At 35.9% G+C, this 22769-nt stretch overlaps 2 protein-coding genes across 2 annotated transcripts; both read right to left on the reverse strand.

The window, feature by feature from the left end:
• Nucleotides 1-27: 27 nt before the first annotated feature.
• LOC143578471 (uncharacterized) lies at nt 28-5600 on the reverse strand. Its single transcript, XM_077062046.1, is given in 23 exon segments — nt 28-312; nt 409-529; nt 619-710; nt 798-921; nt 993-1066; nt 1169-1330; nt 1416-1520; nt 1613-1672; nt 1751-1897; nt 1979-2035; nt 2123-2218; nt 2308-2415; nt 2487-2693; nt 2792-2902; nt 2979-3077; nt 3173-3274; nt 3344-3412; nt 3491-3534; nt 3537-3625; nt 3704-3795; nt 3884-3984; nt 4067-4181; nt 4923-5600. Coding segments are annotated over 23 exon segments (2940 nt in total). The 5' UTR covers nt 5535-5600; the 3' UTR covers nt 28-159.
• A 4068-nt stretch (nt 5601-9668) lies between these two features.
• On the reverse strand, nt 9669-16723 carry LOC143578472 (homeobox-DDT domain protein RLT1-like). The gene is made up of 16 exons (XM_077062047.1): nt 16546-16723; nt 15434-16071; nt 15268-15348; nt 14878-15042; nt 14581-14803; nt 14380-14486; nt 14176-14262; nt 13932-14084; nt 13698-13850; nt 13352-13561; nt 12354-12905; nt 11840-12277; nt 11282-11746; nt 11099-11203; nt 10756-11019; nt 9669-10502 (listed from the first exon to the last, which is right to left on the reverse strand). Exons 1-16 carry the CDS (start codon nt 16679-16681, stop codon nt 9888-9890), a joined length of 4392 nt encoding a protein of 1463 aa, XP_076918162.1. The 5' UTR covers nt 16682-16723; the 3' UTR covers nt 9669-9887.
• Nucleotides 16724-22769: the final 6046 nt, after the last annotated feature.

The following is a 22769-nucleotide window of genomic DNA, read 5'->3' on the forward strand; positions in this document are numbered from 1 at the left end:
TAATTAGATTAACTTGAAGACTTTGAATTGATTTGCTAAAGTGATTATGATTATGATATTACAAAGTTTAAATGCAAATCTACATATTGCCAATTATACAGAAATCGAAAACTAGTTTATTGAACATATGAATTACAATTAAAGCACTAAAGATTGTAGTTAAAAGGGGCATTTACATGGCTTGATTCCCCATGTTTTTTCTGCGTAATCTTCAATCGTTCGATCACTGCTAAATCTTGCAGATCCAGCAGTACAAAGTATGCTCATTTCATTCCATTTCTTCTTATCCACATATGCTCTATCTGCAGCAGCCTGCACTTGCACAAATTTATTTAATTTCATACTTATTTCCCCCCTTGACTGTTTTCTTGAAATTTACACACAAAATCAAGAAACTAGTTAGCTTGCCTGGGCTTCTAGATAGCTAGCAAAATCAGACCCCAAAAGATAAAAATCTTTGCCATTTTCAACCGAATCACACAACGACTTGAAGTAATCTTTGTATCCAAAATAACCATCCCTCACCATCCTTGAAAAAGTTCAAAAGTTTTTTACTTATTAAACTAATTGTGGCTTTAAAAAGTATCTAAACTAGTAAAGATTGTAAATTTATTATACCTTACTACGCGTACAAACTGAAGGGGTGCTTTAAAGGTGGAATCTTTCTCACGCAATGCGGGAACTTCATTGATCTTTGCCCCAAAAATGAACTAAATATAAAATAATTGACACGATGATTTGTAATGATATGTAACAAAGCAAACTAATTATGGGATTTTTAATAAATTTGTAGTTACCATGTTTTCTGAACCTATTTCTTCAATAATTTCATTTGTCGATCCATCAGCCGTCGCAAGCAACAAACATCCGTTCATCAGAAATTTCATGCTTCCCGTCCCTGACGCCTCGTGTCCTGCAGTGCTGCATATAAACAAAACATTTTTAAATAAATTTAATTTACAACTTTTAAAATAGTGTTTAAAAATACAAACCTAATGTGTTGTGAAATGTCACTTCCGGGAATAACTAACTCAGCAACTGAAACATTGTAATCAGGAATGAAAACCTACAAAAGCAATAACATTTCACTAAAACGGTCCATATGGCTATAACACGTGGGACCCACTTGAGGAATAAAAAAAATATATCATAATTTAGGGTATTTTACCAGTTTAAGGAGGTCACCGACGTCATTATCATTGTTAATTATTTCTGCAACCGCATGACAAAGTTTGATGATCTTTTTTGCAATCTCGTAACCAGGAGGAGCTTTCCCGCCAATTATGCACACATGAGGTACAACCTTTTTCCTCTCGCTTTCCTCCATATTCTTATTTAAAAAGGTTAAAATTAGTTAAAACTATTTTCACTTCAGATGGGACTAAAAAAATATAAAGTTTGCAAAAAATAGATACCTTTATGCAATCGTACCGATGAATTACGCCTAATATATTTAACAGTTGTCGTTTATATTCGTGTATTCTTTTTACCTGCACATCGAACATTGCATCCAAACTAACCTGCAGTCGCAGATTAAAACTTTGATCTAAGAACACAATAATAACTAATAACACAAATAAAAAGACAAAGGTAATAATAAGTTATATAAAACCTTCACTCCACTCATTGTTTCAATGTATTCAGCAAGTCTCATTTTATTAATCTTCTTCACCTAACCATCAAACACATCTATTTAGCCAAACATTATACAAAAATTGCAAATTATAACGAGCTGGTTTTAGTGTATTACTGTCATCCATTCTTGTTGTAGATCAGAATTTGATGCATATTCTTTGAGATGGGCTAAAAGGTCAATATCCTGGATCCAAGATTCGGTTCCGAGCCACTTTGAAATAAGAGCGCATAGAGAAGGATTGCTTACTACAAGCCAACGACGCTAAAATGCCAAAAAAAAAATCATAATAATTAAAAGTTTAGTCATTTGAGTTATGCCAAGATGTTAAATATGGAATATTACCTGAGTTACTCCATTTGTTTTGTACTGAAATTTCTCAGGCCATAGCTCATAAAAATCCTGCAAGTAAACCATATTATAAGCAAAAAAACAAAATTCAAAATATATATCTAAAATGCAATATAAAGTTATATTGAAATCAAGTACCGTGAATACTCGTGTTTTTAGCAATTCATAATGAGCTTTAGAGACTCCATTAACTGTGTGAGAACAAACAATGGACAAGTTCGCCACTCTAATATTCTGTCAACTCAAAAATGTTAAAAAACAAGTGGATAATTATTTTGCATCATATAAAAAAATATTATCAAGATTTATAAATAATTAAATACCTTTACAGCACCTTCCTCAACGATCGACATTCGAGACAACCGTGCATAATCTTGCCCGATTTTCTTTTTCAACTCCTCCATAAACGCAAAGTTTATGTCATATATAATCTGTAAAGGTAGATACGTATCAACTTATAAAGTTAAATAAATTTAAAACCTTTTAGCAAATTGTTACTTACTTGTAAATGGCGTGGTAAAACATTCTGAAACAGGTCTACTGGGACTTTTTCCAATGCTTCAGGTGATACCGTATGTGTAGTAAATGAAAAAACTTGTTTTACAATATTCCATGATTTTTTCCAACCCAAATGTTCTTCATCAAGAAGCACTCTCATAAGTTCAGCTATTGAAATTGATGGATGCGTATCATTTAATTGCAAAGAAACCTGCATATTAAGGAGTATTTTGGTCAGTTCGTTAGAAACTTAACAGAAAAGTCAAATTCCATCCACTCCAAAGACCATCTATGTAATTAACTCTAAACCTTATCTGGGAAGTCATCAAAGTTTGCATGCGTGTCTTTGAACCTCTGAATAATATCTTGTAATGATGCCGAAACAAAGAAATATTGTTGCTTCAACCGCAGTTCCTTTCCCTGAAATATTACAAATTCATAAGCGTACGCTATTATTTTCAGATACAATACATTTTAAGGTGGCAAATACATGTACCTGATAAGAACGGTCATCAGGGTATAAAACATTGCTTATTATTTCTGCTTTTTGTCTGTTCACAATAGCATTAATATAATCTCCAGTATTATATGACTCCTGCAATTAATGAAACAAAAAACAAATAAATAAATAACACTATCTGGATATAACATAATATAAATAGCATTTTATAATAATATAATTAAACTCACTATATCATATCCATAACTCGGTTTAGCAGCCCATAAACGAAGATTAATCGTGTTTCTCGTTCCATAACCAGGTATAGGATTGTCATAAGCTACCGCTTCCACCTAAATATTAATAAGAAATAAGAACATCTTTTATGTTGAAATTTATATTATGTAAGGGATATAGCTCACGATTTCTTCAGGAATCCAAACTTTACATTTCTTTCCATTCACAACTTCCTCTTTCACAGTTCCATAAAACTGATTTGGTGAACAATAAAATAGATAAATAAAGTATAAATATGATAGAAAAGAGATTAAATAAATACTTTTATAAACCTTCACAGGATACGACACGTGGACCCGCTCTATTTCCCAGGGTTTCCAAAGTTTAACCAATAATCAGGTTGTTCATATTGGAAACCATCCATTATTATCTGCCTAAATAGTCCATACTGGTATCGCAATCCATATCTAAACATTTAAAATAAATTCTTAGTGTTATATAACCAACAAAATTAAAAAAAATACTTTCCAATATGGCAATATTACCCCCATGCTGGAAAATCCAATGTGGCTAAAGAATCCATTTGGCAAGCAGAAAGACGGGCTAAACCACCATTCCCGAGTGCTGCATCGCCTTCCTATAAAAGTAAAATATTTCAAATATTTGAAAAACAAAAAAGTTACATTTTTGTGGTATCATACAATTAAAATATCTAATTAACTAACCTGTTCTGCTAAAACTTCATACTCAAATCCAAGTTGACTTAAGGCTTCTGCACATTGATCCCGTATGCCTAAATTAATAACACTATTCGACAAAGAACGACCTGCAAAATAACCGCATTTTACTATTTTTGCATCTCAAAACAAGATATTGTTCTAAGTTAATTAAAAGAGAAAATTACTTGCCCATTAGAAATTCAAGTGACAGAAAGTATAAACGTTTCGGATCCTTCTTTTTAAAATGTTGTTGCGTATCATGCCAGCGTTCAATTAACCGGTCCCTCACACTATGTGACAATGCCTGCAAATATAATTTAATCAGTGTTGTAAACAACTAACCATCGCTAGGCGCTAGTCAGGCGGTGTGTTCATGACTAGCTATTAATCTTAAATTCAGGATATATATATATATACACATTTTGTACTTAATTTTTCAAACTAATATATACACAAACATCAACCCTGTTTGATCATTCTGTGTCGATTTTTTACAAACGTCACATTTCGACTTTTGATCATCTTTTGTTACTTAAAACTTGAATGGGTTTATGTTAATGTTTAAAACTCAGGTTAACGAGTTAAAATTAGGGGTGCAAACGAGCCGAGCTGCTCGCGAGCTACTCGAGATCGGCTCGTAAAAAAGCTCGATCGAGCCAAGCTTAAACGCGCCCGAGCTTAAAACTAAGCTCGTTTAATAAATGAGCACGGGCCCAAGCTTTACTCATCGAGCTCGAGCCTAAACGAGCCTGCCATCAATATAATTTTTATAATATATATTTATATATATTTAATAACTATTAATTAATCTATATAATATTATGAATAAATAACTAAATAATATATATTATGTTATATACAATATAATAATTGAAAAAACTATATATTAAAAAATAATTATATTATAAATATATACAAATTAATTAAGAAATAGTAAACGAGCCAAGTCCTAGCTCGGCTCGTTTGCACACCTAAATTAACACCAAAGAACGGATTTGACCGATAAACATAACCATTTTTTCCAAAAAAGTAAAAAACTTTAAACCTGATAAGCTTCAAAGTCATCAAAACTGAATCTTGATCTCGCAACCGTATACTCAACATGATGAAGAATATCCTTCTGAAGACTAACCGGGTCATTTTTCAAGAACCCATCCATCAATTGAAACATCCTACCATTTTTCCCTTTCCCATTACCCGAACCAAACCCGGGTTTCCTCACCACAACATTAACATTACCATTAACGGCTTCGGTTAACGCATTCTTGATCTTGATCAATCTTTCTTGATCCTCAATTCTCTTCCCACCCAAATCACTTACACCAAACTTAATCAAACAACAATTTTCAGTTTCATTAAATTGAATTGTGGGTGTTTCAATTTTAACATCTTTTAAAACCCTAGCTATTAAATTAAGCAATCCTGACGAGTCTTGAGCTCGAATTACGAACTGGGTATTGTTCGTTACGTCTTTTTCGACAGTTACGGATGAAATTGCGGTGATTGCAGGTCGAATTGATGATTTTGGGATGTGATTGAAGGTGTTCTTGATAAGGGTGGTTGAATGTGATGTGGGTAGTGGTAAAGATGAAAGCTTTTTGGTTGTGGGGTGATGATTAGTGAGTGTGATTAAGGGAGATGGGTGGATTAGAGACATTGGTGAAGGATTTGGTGTTCATGGGATGATCTTCACGGGAGTACTGTGTGTGATCATGGTGTGAGTGTGTGTGTGTTTAAGGATCCAAGATGGAAGTGAGTTTGAAGTAAAGTTGTGGTTTATGAGGATTTTATTGGAGTTTTTTATGTATTTGAACTTTGGTCGAGGTTGTGTATGGAGATTGCAAAATTTCCAAATGTGTACGCTAAAGTTTTATTTTAGGCTTGGGTTATGCATCCACTGTATTGGTTATTCAAACACGAGGGTAGGTTATACGAGTCGTATAGGCTCTATACGGCTCGTATAGGTGCATAGTCAAGTCATTTTAAAGCAAAAGTGTCAGACTTTATTCTTTTGTATCGTATAGACCCTATACGGCTCGTATAGGGCTATATGACTCGTATACGGTCTATTTAACTTGTATAGTTTTTTTTATCAATTTTAAAATTACAAAATATTAAAAATAACACCCGAGTTGGTTACAAAATAAAAATATACATAACAACCTATGTACAACATGAGCGTTTTGAGGTAACGACTTTTTAGTTTCATTTGTTGGTTTAGATGTTTTGGCTCGTGTTAACTCAGCTTTTGAAATATAGCCTTTATAATTTATAATATTATAGTTGTTTAATGCCTTACAGACACATGACAAATGAAATAGAAGTTGTCGGGTGCATTATTTAACGTATTTAAATACTTTTATCTTCATTTTTTACTCTAATTGATTGCGCTTATAAAAGAAAAACTTTTTAAACATAAATAAGCAAAATTATAATAATCCATACGCGATAATTAACTAAGCAACCAAACAAACATGTAATCATAAGGACATACAACTTTTGGTGTTATCTTACAAAGCAACATACAAATCTTACATGGTTTGAGAAAGAAAATCTGATACCTGGTCTATACGAGTCGTATAGACCAGAAAAGTAATTAAAAATCTCTTGTCAAAGTACATGCTGGCATGCTGTATATACTAGTCGTATAGACCCTATACGGCTCGTATAGGTCAGACGAGTTACGTAGGCTATACGAGCTGGAAAATATATACGGCTCGTATAGGGTCTATACGCCTCGTATAGACTGCAAAAAGCTGCCACATTGACACGTTCGTACGCAGGTCAATAAGTTAGGGCTATACGACTCGTATAGGCCCTATACGAGCCGTATAGCGTTATTCCCACACCAGGGGGCTGGTGTACGCTAAAAAAGTGTGTTATTTTAGGTTTATTGGATTTTAAATTGTTAACTGATTATGACTAATAATAATTTCAAGTTAGCTTTGTTGTTACTGACGGTTTCAAATTTAAAAAAAAGTTGGCCCCAATGGTCTCTGTTAAAAAGGACTCAACTGCGTTATATTTTTTTTTTCTTCTGAATTTCAAACTAATGTGTTATGGTTTTTGATCGAAATGAGGATACGAGTCAACTAATGTAAAACTTAGTTCGGATACCATTTAATAGGCCAATAATATTTAATAGGGATTATTAAAATCCTAAACCTTTTTTTTATTTTACAATAACAAATAATAATATCTACTTTTTAAAAACCAACTAGCTATATGAATAAGTTATTTGTAAAGGGATTTAGAGCATTCCCATCCCATCCCCATAATTATGTGAGGGGGATTGGTAAATTATAGGGTGAGGTTTGAATGATTGTGAGTGTAAATTATAGGGTGGAGAGAGAAATGTAGTGATTTTTTGTAAATTTGGGGAACATTGTTTGTCCCTATTTATTTTTTAATATTTGTTGGATTGGTTGTGAGTAGAGGAGAGAGAAAACTGTAATGATAAAAGTATTATTTAATTAAATAGGAAAGAGAAATGTAATGTTTTGTAATGTAATTATAAAGATGTGGATGAGGAACTGGATGTGAATGCTCTTAGGCTGAGGGGTGTGGGGCTTCAGCGGGGGCGCGAGAGCCCCTCCGCTCGCGCCCCCAGGCGCGAGCACCACACCACCGAGGCGCGAGAGGGGCGCGAGCGCGGAAAACAAGGCGGGCGCAAGGTGGGTCGCGGGAGGCATATGGCGTAAAGGTGGCTTGGGAATGCGTGAAAGAGCTGTTGGACCATTTAATTGAGCCGTTGGGCTCATAATTTAATAAAAAAAAAGTTTTTTCTTCCTATATATAACCAATTTCATATAAATCAATTACCACAACTTCAAAAAAAAACCCAAAATCAACCCATCTTCATAATTTTTTTTTAAAAAATAATGTCGTCGTACTCGTCTGATTCCGACTCCTTCGAAGAGGATGATTTGCTTCTTCATGTAGGGGGAGTTTTGACCGCAACCGTGGTCAATCTCTTGCAAAATCAAGCCCATCAACCTCGACTCCCGAGGGTTAGAGCACCACCTCGTGATCGTGATCGATCGGGTGCTAACGATATTTTGATTAGGCATTATTTTAGCCCTCAACCGGTATATGCGGAGTCGGATTTTCGAACTCGTTTCCGAATGAGCAGACAATTGTTCATGCGTATAGCAAGTGATTTAGAGGCACGGTATCCCTTTTTTCAACAAAGGGAGGATGCTAGGGGTCTCCCCGGTTTTACCCCTCTTAAAAAATGCACGGCTGCTATCCGTCAATTAGCGTACGGCATCTCGTCGGACGCTTTGGATGAGTATTTACAGATGTCGAAAAGGGTTGCACGTGAATCCCTTCATTTTTTCTGCCAAGGTAAAAAACATTAATTTTACTTTTTATTAAATATTTATTACATTTTGTAATGTATATTGTACGTAGGAGTCGTATCGACTTACGCTCGGAGATATCTGCGTAAACCTACAATGTATGACATCCAACGCATATATGAGGTGCACGCAGAAAAACATGGTTTTTCTACAATGTCTACACGTGTCTGATCCTACACAACATGACGTTAGAAGACGAGGGCAAAGCTATCTGCCAAAACTACCAAGGTGACATTCCGCCACAGCCGTCCACAATCAGTGATCAACAAAAACTTCACAACATAGCAAATATCAAGAGCCGTGAGATACACGGGGAGCTTCGACATGAGTTGGTTGAACATTTGTGGGAGAGGCGACCCGATGATCTTGTATTAGATTAGTAGAATTATTAAGTATTATTGTTTGTTTAATTTTTAGTATGTTTTTTTTGTAATTTGAATTTTAAAAAAAATGTGTGTTTTTTTTTATAATTTATGAGTTTTTTTAATAATACGTTTTTTGAATATATTTATAAAAAAATAAAAAAAAAATCCGCTGGAGCCCCTGCTCGCGCCCCTCCACACCAGGGCCAGGGGCTCCAGCGGGGGCTCCAACACCCATCTTATCCAGTTTCTCTCTCTGCCACACGTCACAATATTATTGGCTGGAGCCCCCACTCGCGCCCCCGTTAGAGCCCCCCACACCCCTCAGCCTTAGATTTGTAAAGCCGAGCAACGTTAGTCATATGGGGTAAATGTCATTCTCATTAATGAGGGGTCACTCTGTTGAGAATAACTAGTATTGATTGGTCCAAAGCTCCTCGCATGAATTTGACCGTAGGTCTACGAACGACCTGCTAATCTTGTGACACATGTATATATAGCTTTTGGTGGGATTTGAACTACCGGATTGGTTCGTATCCTGACTGATGTACTATTTAGGCTGCTATATATATTTTATTATTAAATACTTGTAATCACAAAATAATAATACAATTCGTAAGGCTGTTCTTTTGATTTTGATATGTAAGAGTCGTTTATCTTTAGAATAACATAACATTGACCTTATAAAAATCAATAACGTAGCTAGCTTAAAATCATGTCGGATTTTGTTATTGGGTTCTATAGCGGAGCCTAGAAAACTCTTTAGAAGGTGAAGAAAGGCATAGCCATACGAAACACCCTCCAGTAAAGTTAGTAATTTATATAATGATCGATATTTTGTGTATACATGTATAGTGTGATAAGCAATGCTTGAACATATGCTCAAGTAGTCAAGTTGATTATGAGATGATTGTTCAACTTTTGTTGCTATCAAATTGAAAAATGTTTTTGATAGGTTTTAACTGCTTATTAAACCATTCAAAATCACCTGTTCAAAAGACTTCAATGTAATTTAAAATTTTATACATTATTATTTAACTGACTTGTATGTTTCTACTTGCTATGACTATAAAAGTCAAGTTCTCTATCCAACTCTATTCCAAGCACAATGCCACATTAGAAAGACAAAAAAAAAATCAAAGAATTCAATAAAAAATATCCCCTGCAAATATTTAAGATTATATAAAAAAAACTTGCAAAACTTATATTTGGTTTCCTACAAAACTAAACCCATGAAAAATCTTTCTACCTTCAAAATTGATAATATATTTTTCTCTTTTTGAGAATTCAATCACTATATTCACCAGAACCAGAAGAATCCGAATCTTCTTCAACATTAAAATGCCTTCCATCTGCATAACCATCATGCATAAGCTCATCATCATCTTCTTCGACATTTTCGAACCCCTCGTCCGTTTCGCCCCATCCACTTTCATTATTCACAACACCATACCCTGAACCTTCCCCATTCTCCATTTCAAACCCGACTCCATTTCCGTCACCATCATCATCATCGGACTCACTTGCATCTTCTTCGTCTTCACTGACATGATAATTCACATTTTCGGTAACAATATTGTCAACAGGTTTTTGATACCATTCTTCATTAATAAAGCTCCTAACACGCTCGTCTTTTTCGGGAGCATTTTCAATTCTTCTTTTTCTCACGGTTCGTCGGCCCGTTGCATGTGTTTGTTGTTTGATAACTTCACTCATTGGAACATTGATTTTAAAGTAGGGTCCGCTGCTGGCGGCTGTTGTGGCACCTGCCGCCCGTTTCTGCAGCTTCCGACCACCACGGCTCCGTACACCACCACGAGTAGCCGGTTTTACAGGTTTGACATGATCTGTATCTAACGCTTGCCCAATGTTCTTTAAAAATGTAAACTTTAATCGAGATCTCTGTAAAGAAACAAGTTAAGAGACTAGTTTAGCATCGGTTGACTTTGAAGGTCAAAATGTACATGTCCAACTTATAATATTAAGTTATTAACATCAATTATTTAAAAAAAACCGAGAGTAATTTCATAATAAACTAAAAACAAAGCAAATACTACTTCTGCTAAACTTCTTTGTATCTATTATAATACAATCCACCTTTTGACCTAAATAGTCAAAACATGTCAAGTATGTGCATGTTCAAATGAAGAATTACCTTAGTGACATCGTTTGACTCCGGTACGACGTTGAGCTTGGCTTTCTGTTCAGGAGAGTAGATAATCGAGCTATCAAGCTCAAAAAGCCTCAAACTCACAGCAGCTGTAGTTTGAGGTATCCATGGAAGTACCTGGACCAAACCCGAACCGAATCCTGATGCAACCATTTCTGATAACCCCGGGGTCCCAAGCAATTCCTTTGTTGTCTCAAACTCCAAAGACATATGGTCTCGTTTTATCACACTCTCGAGCCATGTAAGAACCTGCAGCAAATTTGATTATCAAGGACATTTTAAAAGAAATAAAACTACTAATTTAATACGCATATAGAGTGAGTTTAACCTGCAGAAGATCAGTTGATGACAATGATCCTTGCAACTTTGAGCCCCAAGTGTCCCTATTGTTTTCGGTCCAAGAAGATTGCAAAACCTCAGACGGAAGAGCAGCCTGTTTCGTTTCCACACATTAAGTTTATAGAAACAAACAAATAAGAACATAAAACATTCGAAAGTATTAATCTTTTACCTCCAAGAACGTTAATAGGGACTTGATCAATCGGATTCTTATCGGGACAGTGATATCCCAATTACTTGGATCATTAGCTTTATGAATATTATTATCTTGAACATCTGATTCAAGATAACATCGAGGGCAAATAGTCTTCTCCATGTAATAACAAGCATGACAAGAATCACAAGTTCCCTGGATCGGGGTGCACCGTTGCTTACCATGCGTCTTAGCCGATAAACTTGATGAATATAAACATTCTTTCCACATCCACTTCTCTAAATCTTGATACCGTTTCATAGCTTTTCCGTTCTCCAATTCGTCCCTCCCGACCTCAATAGTAAAACCTGAAGCGCACGTCATACTATTTGAATTTATTCTAACGTTCTCCTTGAACGTCATCTCTGTTTTTTGCAGCATTATGTGCAAATGAGATTCCCGGGCCCCACGTGTATCCAATGACAACAACAGAGCATCAAACGCCTACATTTAACATCATTTAACATAACCATAATGGTTAAAAGAGGTTCAATTCATTAATTAAATGACAATATATAAACAAATTGTAAAACTTACCTCTACGGAATCGATGAGCCTCCAAGAACCATTTTGTAACTCAACAAAGATCCTGCCAGACCCGGGATCATGTCGGGAATTAGATGCTACAAATTGCCAATAACGATTATGCCTTCGATCTTCGCCCAAAGGCAAAGATCTGTACACATACATTTCTTCTGCTTTGTGACCAATGAAAGCTTTTAACTGCAACCGCGATCTTTCAGCTGTATTATATCCATTGTTATGAGCTTGGCCCATTGACTGGCCCGTAGAACTATCATGGCCCATTTGAGGAGGCCCGTCACTGATTTTATAATCAATCGACGGGCTTTGGCCGCTTTCCATGAGAGAAGAATCTTGTAATTTGGTTATAAATTCATCTTTTATGCGCTTTTTATCGAGTTGTGCATCTGTCCACATTTGCTTTCTAATAGACGTTGCAGCATCTAATCGATCCTGTAAAACAGTTTTACAAAAAAAGTATTAAAAATAATTTACGAAAGGAGCTTAAAAAATTAATATTCAAATTTACCTCAAGAACTACACGAATAATATTTCCTTCATTAGCAATTCCAACTAAAGCAACAAGCGCATTAAGACGATCTTCAACACAAAGATCTGAGTATTCCCCTTCCGTAAGGCCTTGAACCCACGGTTCTGATTTTCCTTCATCAATTTCAGTACTTCCTTGATTAACATTTTCGAATTCGGTTTTCAATTCAACATCATCTTCACAAACAGACGTTTTAACGTCTTGACTGTAAAAGTCGGCGCCTTTAATAGTAGACGGAGTACCAAAATCATCAATTTCTTGACCCTCAACAACCTGAGATTCAAAATGTTCGGGGTCTTTCTCAACATCGTCAACATTAACCCCAGATAAAATCCCATTTGTGAATGTTTGTATCTTCTCTTTAGCCACTGAAATTACTTCATCAGCAGTAGCAGGGTCCTTCCTGTAAGCGGGCCGAACACAATAAGTAGAAGGAGCTATTCTGTTAAATAAAACCGGGTCCCTTGATAATGCAACCGAGATCGAAGCATCTGGTGTCTTGCTTGTTGAAAGATCACGAAGTCCTGTTTTCTTCAAATGTTAAAGAAATAGAAGTCAAAAAAACTATCTTTATGATAAACAGAAAAGTCAGCATATAATTTTTATAACAAAGGAATATAATCTTTATAACAAAAGAAGTGTCATAAATCTTTATAGCATAAGAGAAAAAAAAAATATAATCTTTATAACAAAAGAAAAGTCAAAGTACAATCTTTATAAAAAAATAAAAGTCAAAATATAATCTTTATAACGAAAGAAAAATCAAAGTACAATCTTTATAAAAAAAATAAAAGTCAAAATATAATCTTTATAACAAAAGAAAAAGTCAAAGTACAATCTTTATTAAAAGATAAAAGTCAAAATATAATCTTTATAACAAAAGAAAAGTCAAAGTACAATCTTTATAAAAAAATAAAAGTCAAAACATAATCTTTATAACGAAAAAAAGGTAAAAATTGCAATCTAATTATAAAAACCTGAATCTTTTCGGCGAGTTCTAAAACATTTAGACCCTTGCTTCCCTCAAGACAAAGAACATGATAAGCAGCAAATTTGACTGTCCCAGGAGTTATGCGATATTTTGGCTTCCTTTGATGGCGGGCCCCCTTTTCTTGCATCAAAGTGGCTGCATTTTCAGCAGCCGACCCATTCCGTAGCATGGCAATTACATCCTCACAACCCTTACTCTGCACCAACACACACCAGATAACTACACAAGTTAACTTTGCTATATAGATGTTTAAAAGTGTTTGGATTGGCATTTGGAAGTGCTTATGTGACACTGAAATAATAATAATAACAAAAAAAGACGATAATATGCACCTCATCATTTTCAGGCAAACACGAGGGGTTGCCATCTTTTTTCAACTGAGGTCCAAAACCGGCAGATAGAGCAAATTGTCGAAGAATTTCAGGCCACGTTAACAGGTTTAGATGTTTAAGCCAGTTGCGTATGTCAAAGCCCCACATATATGCCTATATTGCAACCAATTAAATACACATTTGTATATAACCATATAAGGATTTTATATATAAAATTAGAAATTACAAAATTACCCCTTCAACAATCTGAGGACGACCACCTTCAGGATTAGCAACCGTGTATTGATTAGTCCCGGGCCCACCAGACAGTGTTCTTGCAGCCTCTTCAATATCTCTTACAATCAACTTCAGGAGAGCAATGTGAATCTCTCCCAGTATTCTTGAATCCTGAAAATTTTAAAAAGTATATATAAAAAAAACAGTTTCATTAAAAGTATTGAAAATGAAATGTAAAATCGAAGAGTGATGTGAAACTAACATAATCATGAAGAGCTTGAACAAACTCATCAAGAGTAAAAGGCCAAAGCCCGAGAATATCAGCAAATGTCATACAAAATTTCCAAACCTGTTAATGTCATTTAAAATCAATCAAGAAACTGTTTGGAACTTTGGATAAAATATAATAAATTCTAATGATAAAAATATCATATTCAAGAAATAAAAATGATAGATAAAACCCTACCATGAGAAGGTTTCCAACATTTTCTTCCGAGTCAATCCATGGATGAACCGAAAACGGACGTTTTAATCTCATTTGCACAGAATTTGGCGGGAATACACATAAAAGATCTGGGAATAATGTTAAATCATATAAGTTGTCAAGAATTACAAAATCAATAGATGAATCTTGTTACAAATAAATATTATGCAAAGTGGTATTTACCTCGAAACGAATCAAGATTTTGCAAAGTTTCATAGTCAAGTGAAGCGATTGAAGTCAACCCTTTACGAGAAGCCGCTAATTCCAATAATTCCAAACATTCATCCTCAATTAATTCCATAGATTCTTTAGCAAATTTTCTTGCTGCTGCTTTCTCAATAGCAGCTTTAACTTTTATTGCTTCTTTTTCACTTCGAAGCTCTTCTTGTTGTCTTCTTCTCTCCGCCTTTTACAAAAGTCAAAGCATATACTTAAACAAGTCAAAACATTAACCGCAAGAGTAAAATGGTAAATCATTACCTTTAAAGATTCCTTCTGCAAGAGCTTTTCTCTCCGTTCACTTTCACGCCTTTCTTCACGTTGAAATCTTTCTTCTTGTCTTTGCCTTTCCCGCATCATTCTTTCTTCTAGCTTTCGTCTCTCACGGTCTTGTCTCTCCATTTCTTTTTTCATTTGTTCTTCTTTCTAAAAAACGATAACACACAAAATAGAACTTATTAGAGCATATACTTTTCTTTAAATTTTGTTTACTTTTCAAAAACCTCACACATCCAACTCTATAACTCCATCTCTATCCTACTCACAAACACTTATTTTATTAATTTTCCTCTTTTTAATACACTCACAACAAAATACAGGGAGTTTTTGTCGCGTTTCTCTATTTTCCTATATATTATATAGAATTTATACCTTTTTCCTCAACAAATCTTTCTTCTCAAGCTCTAACTTCATCCTCTTTTCGGATTGACCATCTCTTCCAACATCTTCACTCTGCAAGAAAAAACAACTTTAATACAAAATGCTACATACGTCAATAAACAAAATATTATCAACACTTCATAATTCATAAGTATACCTTGCGTTTTCTCCACATTTGCATAATTTCTTCATTGGGTTCAATGAAGTCATTATCATTTCTAGGTGAAGCAACACCCTTTAACGGTCCCGTCCCGACATAAGGTGGTGGCGGTTGACCATTTTGAACAAGTAATTTTTGGTCACTCTGGTAACCAACGGGTGTGTCATGTAACTGAGGACCCGCACCATACGGTTTATGTTTTACGTTACCTTTCGTTATCCCAAATGCACCCAATGGCGGTTCATCAAACTCAATTCCAAGAGTCGGTCCATCTTCCCTCAACGATCCACCTAACTGAGCCTCCACATACTCAATCAGTCTTCTCACCGTCGTCTGAGTCAACTCGTACGACTTGCTACGCGCCAACTGTTCATTCAACCTGCTAGAATCCGAGTCCGACTCTGACCCCGACCCTGACTCATGATGCGACCTAGACCGTGAACTATGGTCAGCAACAATTACTTCTTGTTTAGACGATTTTAACGCCTCCATCTGTTCCCCAACTATCTTTTTCACAGTTTCTTCTCTCTTATCTTTTAACCGACGGTGACAAAACCACATTTGCAGCTGTCGGTCAGTTAACCCTAACGACTGCGACAACTCGGCCCTTACAGCCTCCGACGGATACATATCCGCTGCAAAACAAAATTAATAATCCATAGCATCAACAATAATCTTACAATAATCTTTAAAACCACAACTTAATCTACCAATCAACAAAAGTTAATATTTATTTAACCTAAACATATCAACATGTATCAAAAACTAAAATATTATTTATTAAAAAGATGAACAATAATAATCTTTAAAATCATAACTTAATATACAAATTAGCAAACTCATCCAACAAATTTAATCTTAATCAAAAACTATAACATTTTTATTAGAAAGATGAACAATAATAATCTTTAAAATCACAACTTAATCTACCAATTAGCAAACTCATCCAACAAATTTAATCAAAAACTAAAACATTATTATTAAAAAGATGAACAAAACCATAATCTTTAACATCACAACTTAATCTACCATTAGCAAACTCATCCAACAAATTTAATCAAAAACTAAAATATTATTATTATAATTAATAGAAAGATTATAAGACATACAAGCATAGGTTCTTTCAAGTATATCCAGTTGATGAGGAGTCTTCATATGCCTTTTAGGCTTCTTGGATCCATCAGATTGACCCATATTATCATCATTAGGGTTCCGACTGTTGTCTCCTTCCCAACCCATGTCCATAAACCAGTTAAAAATCGAATCTTTAACGAAACCCTAGAAAATTTCAAGAAAATAATAATACCCAAACAAGAACTAGGGTTAAGATTCAACTTTGGTGAAAAACAAAGAATACCCAGATGAGATTTTGGTTGGGATATAATAATATTGAAGAGAGAAGAAAATAGAAGCAATAATAATAATAAGATTGTGGTGATGTGATAATATTATTATTATTACAATTCCAAGGGAACAAAGAAGGAAGATCAAGAATAGTTGGAGTATACCATTTGATCCGATTAATCTTTTCATATTTGTTTCTTGTATTAAAGATTTTATAATTTTTTCCTTTTTCTTTAGGTGTATAAATATACAGCACAAACACGTTATGTTTTTTCTTGGATTCGCAAGTTGATAGATTAGATGAGAGAGAATCAACCAATTTCTTTTTATTGTTTTTCATCTCTGAGACCAGAGACCAATAAGAGCATTCCCAATGGGTTATCTATATTCATCTTTATTTCTAAAATTTAGAAAAAATATTCAAATAATCATTTCAATCTATTCTCTATCTTCAAACTCCATCTTTAAATTTTAGTGAAATGATATAAGAAGCCTTCAAATTTAGAGTGTTCCACAATACTCCATTTCCATCTACCCTTCTATAAATTTATATTAAAAATAATTTAATATTGAAAATAATAATAAGAAAAATGAATATAGAGATGGTAATGGAGAATGGGTTGGGGAAGATTATTAGAAAATGATGTATAATTTAAAGAAATTATGTTTTTCAGTTAAATTTTAAAGATGGAGATAAAGAATCCATTAGGAATGCTCTAAGGCAGTTTAATTTTGGGGGTTTTTGTTTTATTTTTTAGTTGTTTTTATTTATATTTAAAGGTTACTATATTTGGGGTTTAGTAATTAGTAAAAAAAAAGGTAGTAAATTAGTAAAATTAAAATGAGTTACTTGGGTCTGTTTTATTTTACTGGTTTTTGTGATCTTTTGTTTGGGAGTAGATCGGGTTGGTGACGTTGGTCAACATGTTTAGAGTCTGTTTCTGTTATTGGGCTCATAGGCCCATTGACAAAAGCCTGTGCAGTCCTCAATGTTCAATGTGTTAAGAGGTGTACAAAACCCGGTTTTTTTTACAAACCGAACCAGTTTTAAAACCGAAGAGGTTTCGATTTTGCATATTTCAAACTGGTTTGGGTCAAACCGGTTTGGTTTAGAAACAGGTTTAAGCATAAAAGTAGCCAAACTGATTCGCACCGGTTCGGGTCGGTTTTAAACCAGTTGACAAAAAGAACGGTTTGATTACGAAATACTCAAATCGCTATACGAACCAGCGGTATGGTTCGGTTTGGGAGTCGATTCGGGTTCCCGTTAACCGGTTCCAAAACAGACTTTTTTAGGCCTCTACTTATCATAGCCAGTTTGGTTCCCACAAAAAAAATGTTCATAATTATAATTTAATAAAGCATGTGGTATGCTAACAATGCCAAGTAATATTTTGTTGAACAAAGAATCTGGCAGTTATCTTAATGATCCACGTGCGATTAAATTAGAGCATCTCATATAAGCTTGGGGTGTTCCTGGTCCGGTTTTCACGGTTTTAGGTCAAACCGTAACCAAACCGCTAGTAACGGTTTTCTATCTTCGTAAATCAAAACCAAACTGTTAAACTCTTATACCAAACCAACTCGAACCGTTAGTAACAAATTGGTTTCGGTTTGGTTTCACAGTTTGAACTTGTTGCGGCTTTATACAGCATGCCAATAATAATTCATGATATTTAATTGTATAGCTCTTGATAATTTGCAGAATTTAACAAATACCATTATACCAATACCAACTGATTTCTTGTTTTTAATTGAAAACTTGAAAGGCTAGCTAAAGTCTTTTGCATTTTAGATTAGGCTTAGCCCTGATTTTCTTATTTACTGTCGGTCTTTATATTTAGTAATGTATGTTATAAACATTAATACTTTTAATTTAATTATGTCTATTAATATATTTGTATACACATATATATAAAATATAAATTATTAGATAATATATATACAATTAAACCATATGGTCGGGTCTGGTTTTATATGGTTGGTTTTTGGTACAAAGCGTAAACCAAACCGCTCGTTACGGTTTGAATATTTTTAAACCAACAGACCAAAAGTTATGAAAGAAAGCCAATCAGAAACCAAACCAATGACCGGTTTGGACGATATTGCAGTATCAAAAGAAACCATGAACACCCCTAATAACTATGTTTATGTTGTGCTATCTAGCCATGTCACATTAAGAGAAGATTTCTTCATGTGATAACCTTGAGATTGATGAGTAGCTTCTACCAAGAAGATCCTATGTCAATGTGTAGCTTTTGTTTTAATTAGTCTAGAAAGAAAAAGCTAAGTAGCTAACTGAAGAAACACGGATCCGCTCTCCGGGTATGGGTCCAGGATCCAGTGAGTCCACATGGTACAATACTATAACTACTACCACGATATGAGTAAAGCTCCCTAAAGTCCAGTGACTAGAGCCTGCAAAACAAACACAGTGAGTCTCGTTACAGGAAGGACAAGAGGGGGGGTCTTCCTGTAACCACTCTCCGGCGTGAGAACCAGTAACGTTCGTAATGAAGAAAATACTGAAGTACAGAGACTAAGTGTAGTCCGAATATATGTGAGTGAATGAATACCACATACCGTTTGACAAGGTATTTATAGCCGAAGGATGATGGAAGATGATTGGGGCAGCTGTCCTCTTCTAGAAGATCTTTGATAACCGTCTGGACACGTGTCTTATTGTGATAGGTTGGGCTATACGTCCCATGTGCATGGGTACAACAACCTAGACACGTATCACCAGCTGATAGGATGGATCGCACCCTGACCATGTGCACGGTTATAACAACCTGGCCAGGTGCCCTTTGTTCATTGGTTAGTATGTCACGTATTCCCCAAGTAAGAATCATGAGCCTTTCTTCTAGAAAGTATTTGAATGGTGACAGCTGTCCTACCGGCACTGTCCTCCAGTTATTTATGCGGACATATGTCTTGTCCCGCGGACGAATTTTGAGGACGCCCGGATGCTTAAGGGTATTTGGGCTTTTTGGTACCCTACCTCTACAAGTCCCCCCAGTCCAGTGTTTCTTCCGTGTGAAGTCTTTATGCGGGTGAAATTCTGGATTTAATGTGTGTTGGGGATTTTTGTTATTCGGAAGTTAGGTAGAAAATATCTTCTGTTGGTATAGATAATCATGAAAAGGACAAGTTGACCAATCGCAGGCGCGTGAACAGGTGATGGAACGTTTTTGACGGCTGTCACTGTACCAGACTGTACAACTTTTTCTCTTTTTTGAATTTCCCGCGTGACGTGGCAATCACTGATTGGGTGATGTTTCTCTCTCTCTGCTGTTCATATCCCATCGCATTAACTGCGATGGGTATAAATAAGGAGAGACTCCTTCTTTTGAAGTTTTATCGCTCTTTTGCTTTGATTATCTTCTTAATTTTTTCTCTGATAAAGCATTGAACTTTCTTGTATTCTCTCATCAAATCTTTCTAAGATGTCGAATGTTCAAACTGAGGTTGACGAGACAGAAGTGTCGTGGGACTATTCTGATTACGAGAAGTTGCTAGAGACTTATGGCATTCCACCGGAGTGGGGGGCAGAGTTCCCTGCTCCTGGATCCATAGCCAGTTTCCCACCGCCTGGGAAAATGGCTTTGTATGCCGATTATTTTGTTCACGGGAATTTTCGTCTTCCTATAACAAAATTTTTGCAGAGATTGTTAACTGCGTATGGGATCCACTTATCCCAATTGCATCCTTGTGCTATGATGCGGATTCGTCACTATGAATTTGTGTGCATAGCACGTGACATGATGCCACATGTTGAACGATTCCCTGTGTTTTATCGTCTTGCTAACCGTAATGGTTGGTATACATGTCAAGGGCTTTTCGATCGAAGTATCGGATATGAAGTTGAAAAAGGGTCCAAGGACTGGCGGAACAAGTTTTTTTTGGATTTCTGAGGACGTGGTGTCGTTAGATATGGTTCGCCGCCCAGTAAGTTCCGCCCTTCCTGACGTTGTTACCGTTGCTCATGAGGGCCAAGAATGGTACCGTGTACTCACAATGTAAGCGACACCCGTGCGAGCCTTACTGGAAGAAGCTCTAGTGTGGGCGTGCATGAGCCGTTTGTGGCCAACAGAATTTATGGAGCCCGTTTTTGTAGACTTGAATGAGCGTAAGTTTTCGTTTATTGTCTCTTTGCTTGCTTGAATATTTTGATAATTTGTTTTCTATCTTTTTTCAGGCCGAAGCTCTGTGTTCAATGCCCTTTTTGAAAACAAGGGTTGTGTCCGCAAAAGTATCCGCGAGGCGGGGGACCAACCTATTCTTGAGAAAACTAAGTCCAGTTTTTGTTTCCGAAGAAAGTTCGGGCTGAACCTGTGACTTCTAACGCCACCTGTGAAACTTGTGCGTACACTCTAAATCCTCCTCCACTTACTGCTGTTACTTCTGAAGGAATGCTTGCCATCCTTTCATCAAGCGATGATGATGGGGATGTGCCTCAGTTTTCTGCTTCGGAAGAAGAAGAGGACTCTGATGAGGGTGCTTCTGAATTTTCCTCTGTCTCATCTTTATTAGCAGAATTAGAGAAAAAGAGAGCTTTCCTTGCTTCTCAGATGGGTCATACGAGTGTGAAGACTGCGGATTCTGAGGCGGGACCATCAAGGAAAAAACGGAAGATACACCGTCCCAAGAAGCCACAGTATAGCCTTGCTGACCGTATTGACACTGTTGAAGGTACATGTTAGCCTTTAAATACTGTATTCCTTGTGTGGGTATTTTGCTAAGTATAAATTTTGTTGTGTAGATCCGTTGATCTTCAGTGAGGATATATCGGAGAAGTTGTCCACACCAACTCCTCAAACTGAAAAGCCATCATCCCCTTTAATGCATAGCACGTGACATGATGGCTGACAGTTTTGCTAATGTGATGGCTGCTTCCTCATCACTCGGGCGTGTTACGGGTTTCATGAAGGGATGAACTATGCTAGGAGTAACCGCTCCTTTAAAGATCATCCGCTTTGTGGCATAAACGTTAAACAAGACCGTACCGACCGGGTTAAGGAGCATGACACGTTAGTCTTCCCTCTACAGGATATGCTTCCGGAATTTGCTTCAGCATATGACGGTGTACAACTTTTGAAGAGCTATCTTGGGGAAGAATCTGAAGATGATTCTTCGGAAGATATGTCTGTGAAGGCTCCGGAGGACCCGTCCGCTTCAAACCCATAGGATAGATTTACCATTTATATAACTTGTAAATTTTTTCTTTTCTTTCTTGTAATGTTTTTATGTCATTAATGATGAATATTTCTTTTGACTTCGTATGATCTTTTTACTGCTTTTAATGCCTTATGAGAGGGTTTTTCTGAATCCTTCAATTTGTTGAAATCTTTGAAAGTTTTGGATAACTATAGTGACGTGGCTGAGAGAGAAACTTTTTGAGGGTAACTGGCTGGACGTGTATGACACCCTTGACAGCCTGTTTGCACTATCTTGAACTTCCCGCCTGACGTGTCGGTCATGTGGCGGTCTGTGCTTTCTCTTTCCTCTAGTACTTTATGGATCGCATTAATTGCGATGGGTATAAATATGACCTTTGTGTCTTCCATTTAACCCTTATCGCTTTGAGATTTCTTTTCTTTCAAAAGTTTAAAGCTCTTCATTTTTCTCTGAGACTTCTTCTTTTTTTCTGTGACTTTCTTAATCCTTTCGGAGCCAAAACGGCTAAAGAGAAGAAGGGTACCCCTACTATAACTGAAGTTGAGGTTTGCCTTAAAGAAGAAGAATTAAACGATGTTGTCAGTGTATATGGAATGACGTCGGAGTGGGAACCAGAACGTTCGGCTAGTGGTTCTATTGCCACTAGTCCGCCTGCAAAGAAGATGGCTGTGTATATAGACCATTTTACAACGGGGAATTTTCGGATTCCGGTGACGCAGTTCGTCCGGTCGATCTTGACGACATATGGAATTCATCTCTCACAGATCCATCCCTTTAGGATGTTGAGAATTCGACATTTCGAATTTTGCTG

Source organism: Bidens hawaiensis, unplaced genomic scaffold (assembly GCF_021521415.1).
Source record: "Bidens hawaiensis isolate Kalapana, Puna unplaced genomic scaffold, B.hawaiensis_p1.1 tig00029276_1, whole genome shotgun sequence".
NCBI classification, from domain to species: domain Eukaryota; kingdom Viridiplantae; phylum Streptophyta; class Magnoliopsida; order Asterales; family Asteraceae; genus Bidens; species Bidens hawaiensis.

What these genes read in the sequence shown, in the direction of transcription:
- LOC143578472 (XM_077062047.1), bottom strand. Translation starts at nt 16,681, where the DNA reads ATGGACATGGGTTGGGAAGGAGACAACAGTCGGAACCCTAATGATGAT. An exon ending in GTTTGCCTGAAAATGATGAG is followed by an intron (nt 13,562 to 13,697) that starts GTGCATATTATC and finishes GTGTTGGTGCAG; the next exon opens with AGTAAGGGTTGTGAGGATGT. An exon ending in CATCAACTGATCTTCTGCAG is followed by an intron (nt 11,020 to 11,098) that starts GTTAAACTCACT and finishes AATTTGCTGCAG; the next exon opens with GTTCTTACATGGCTCGAGAG.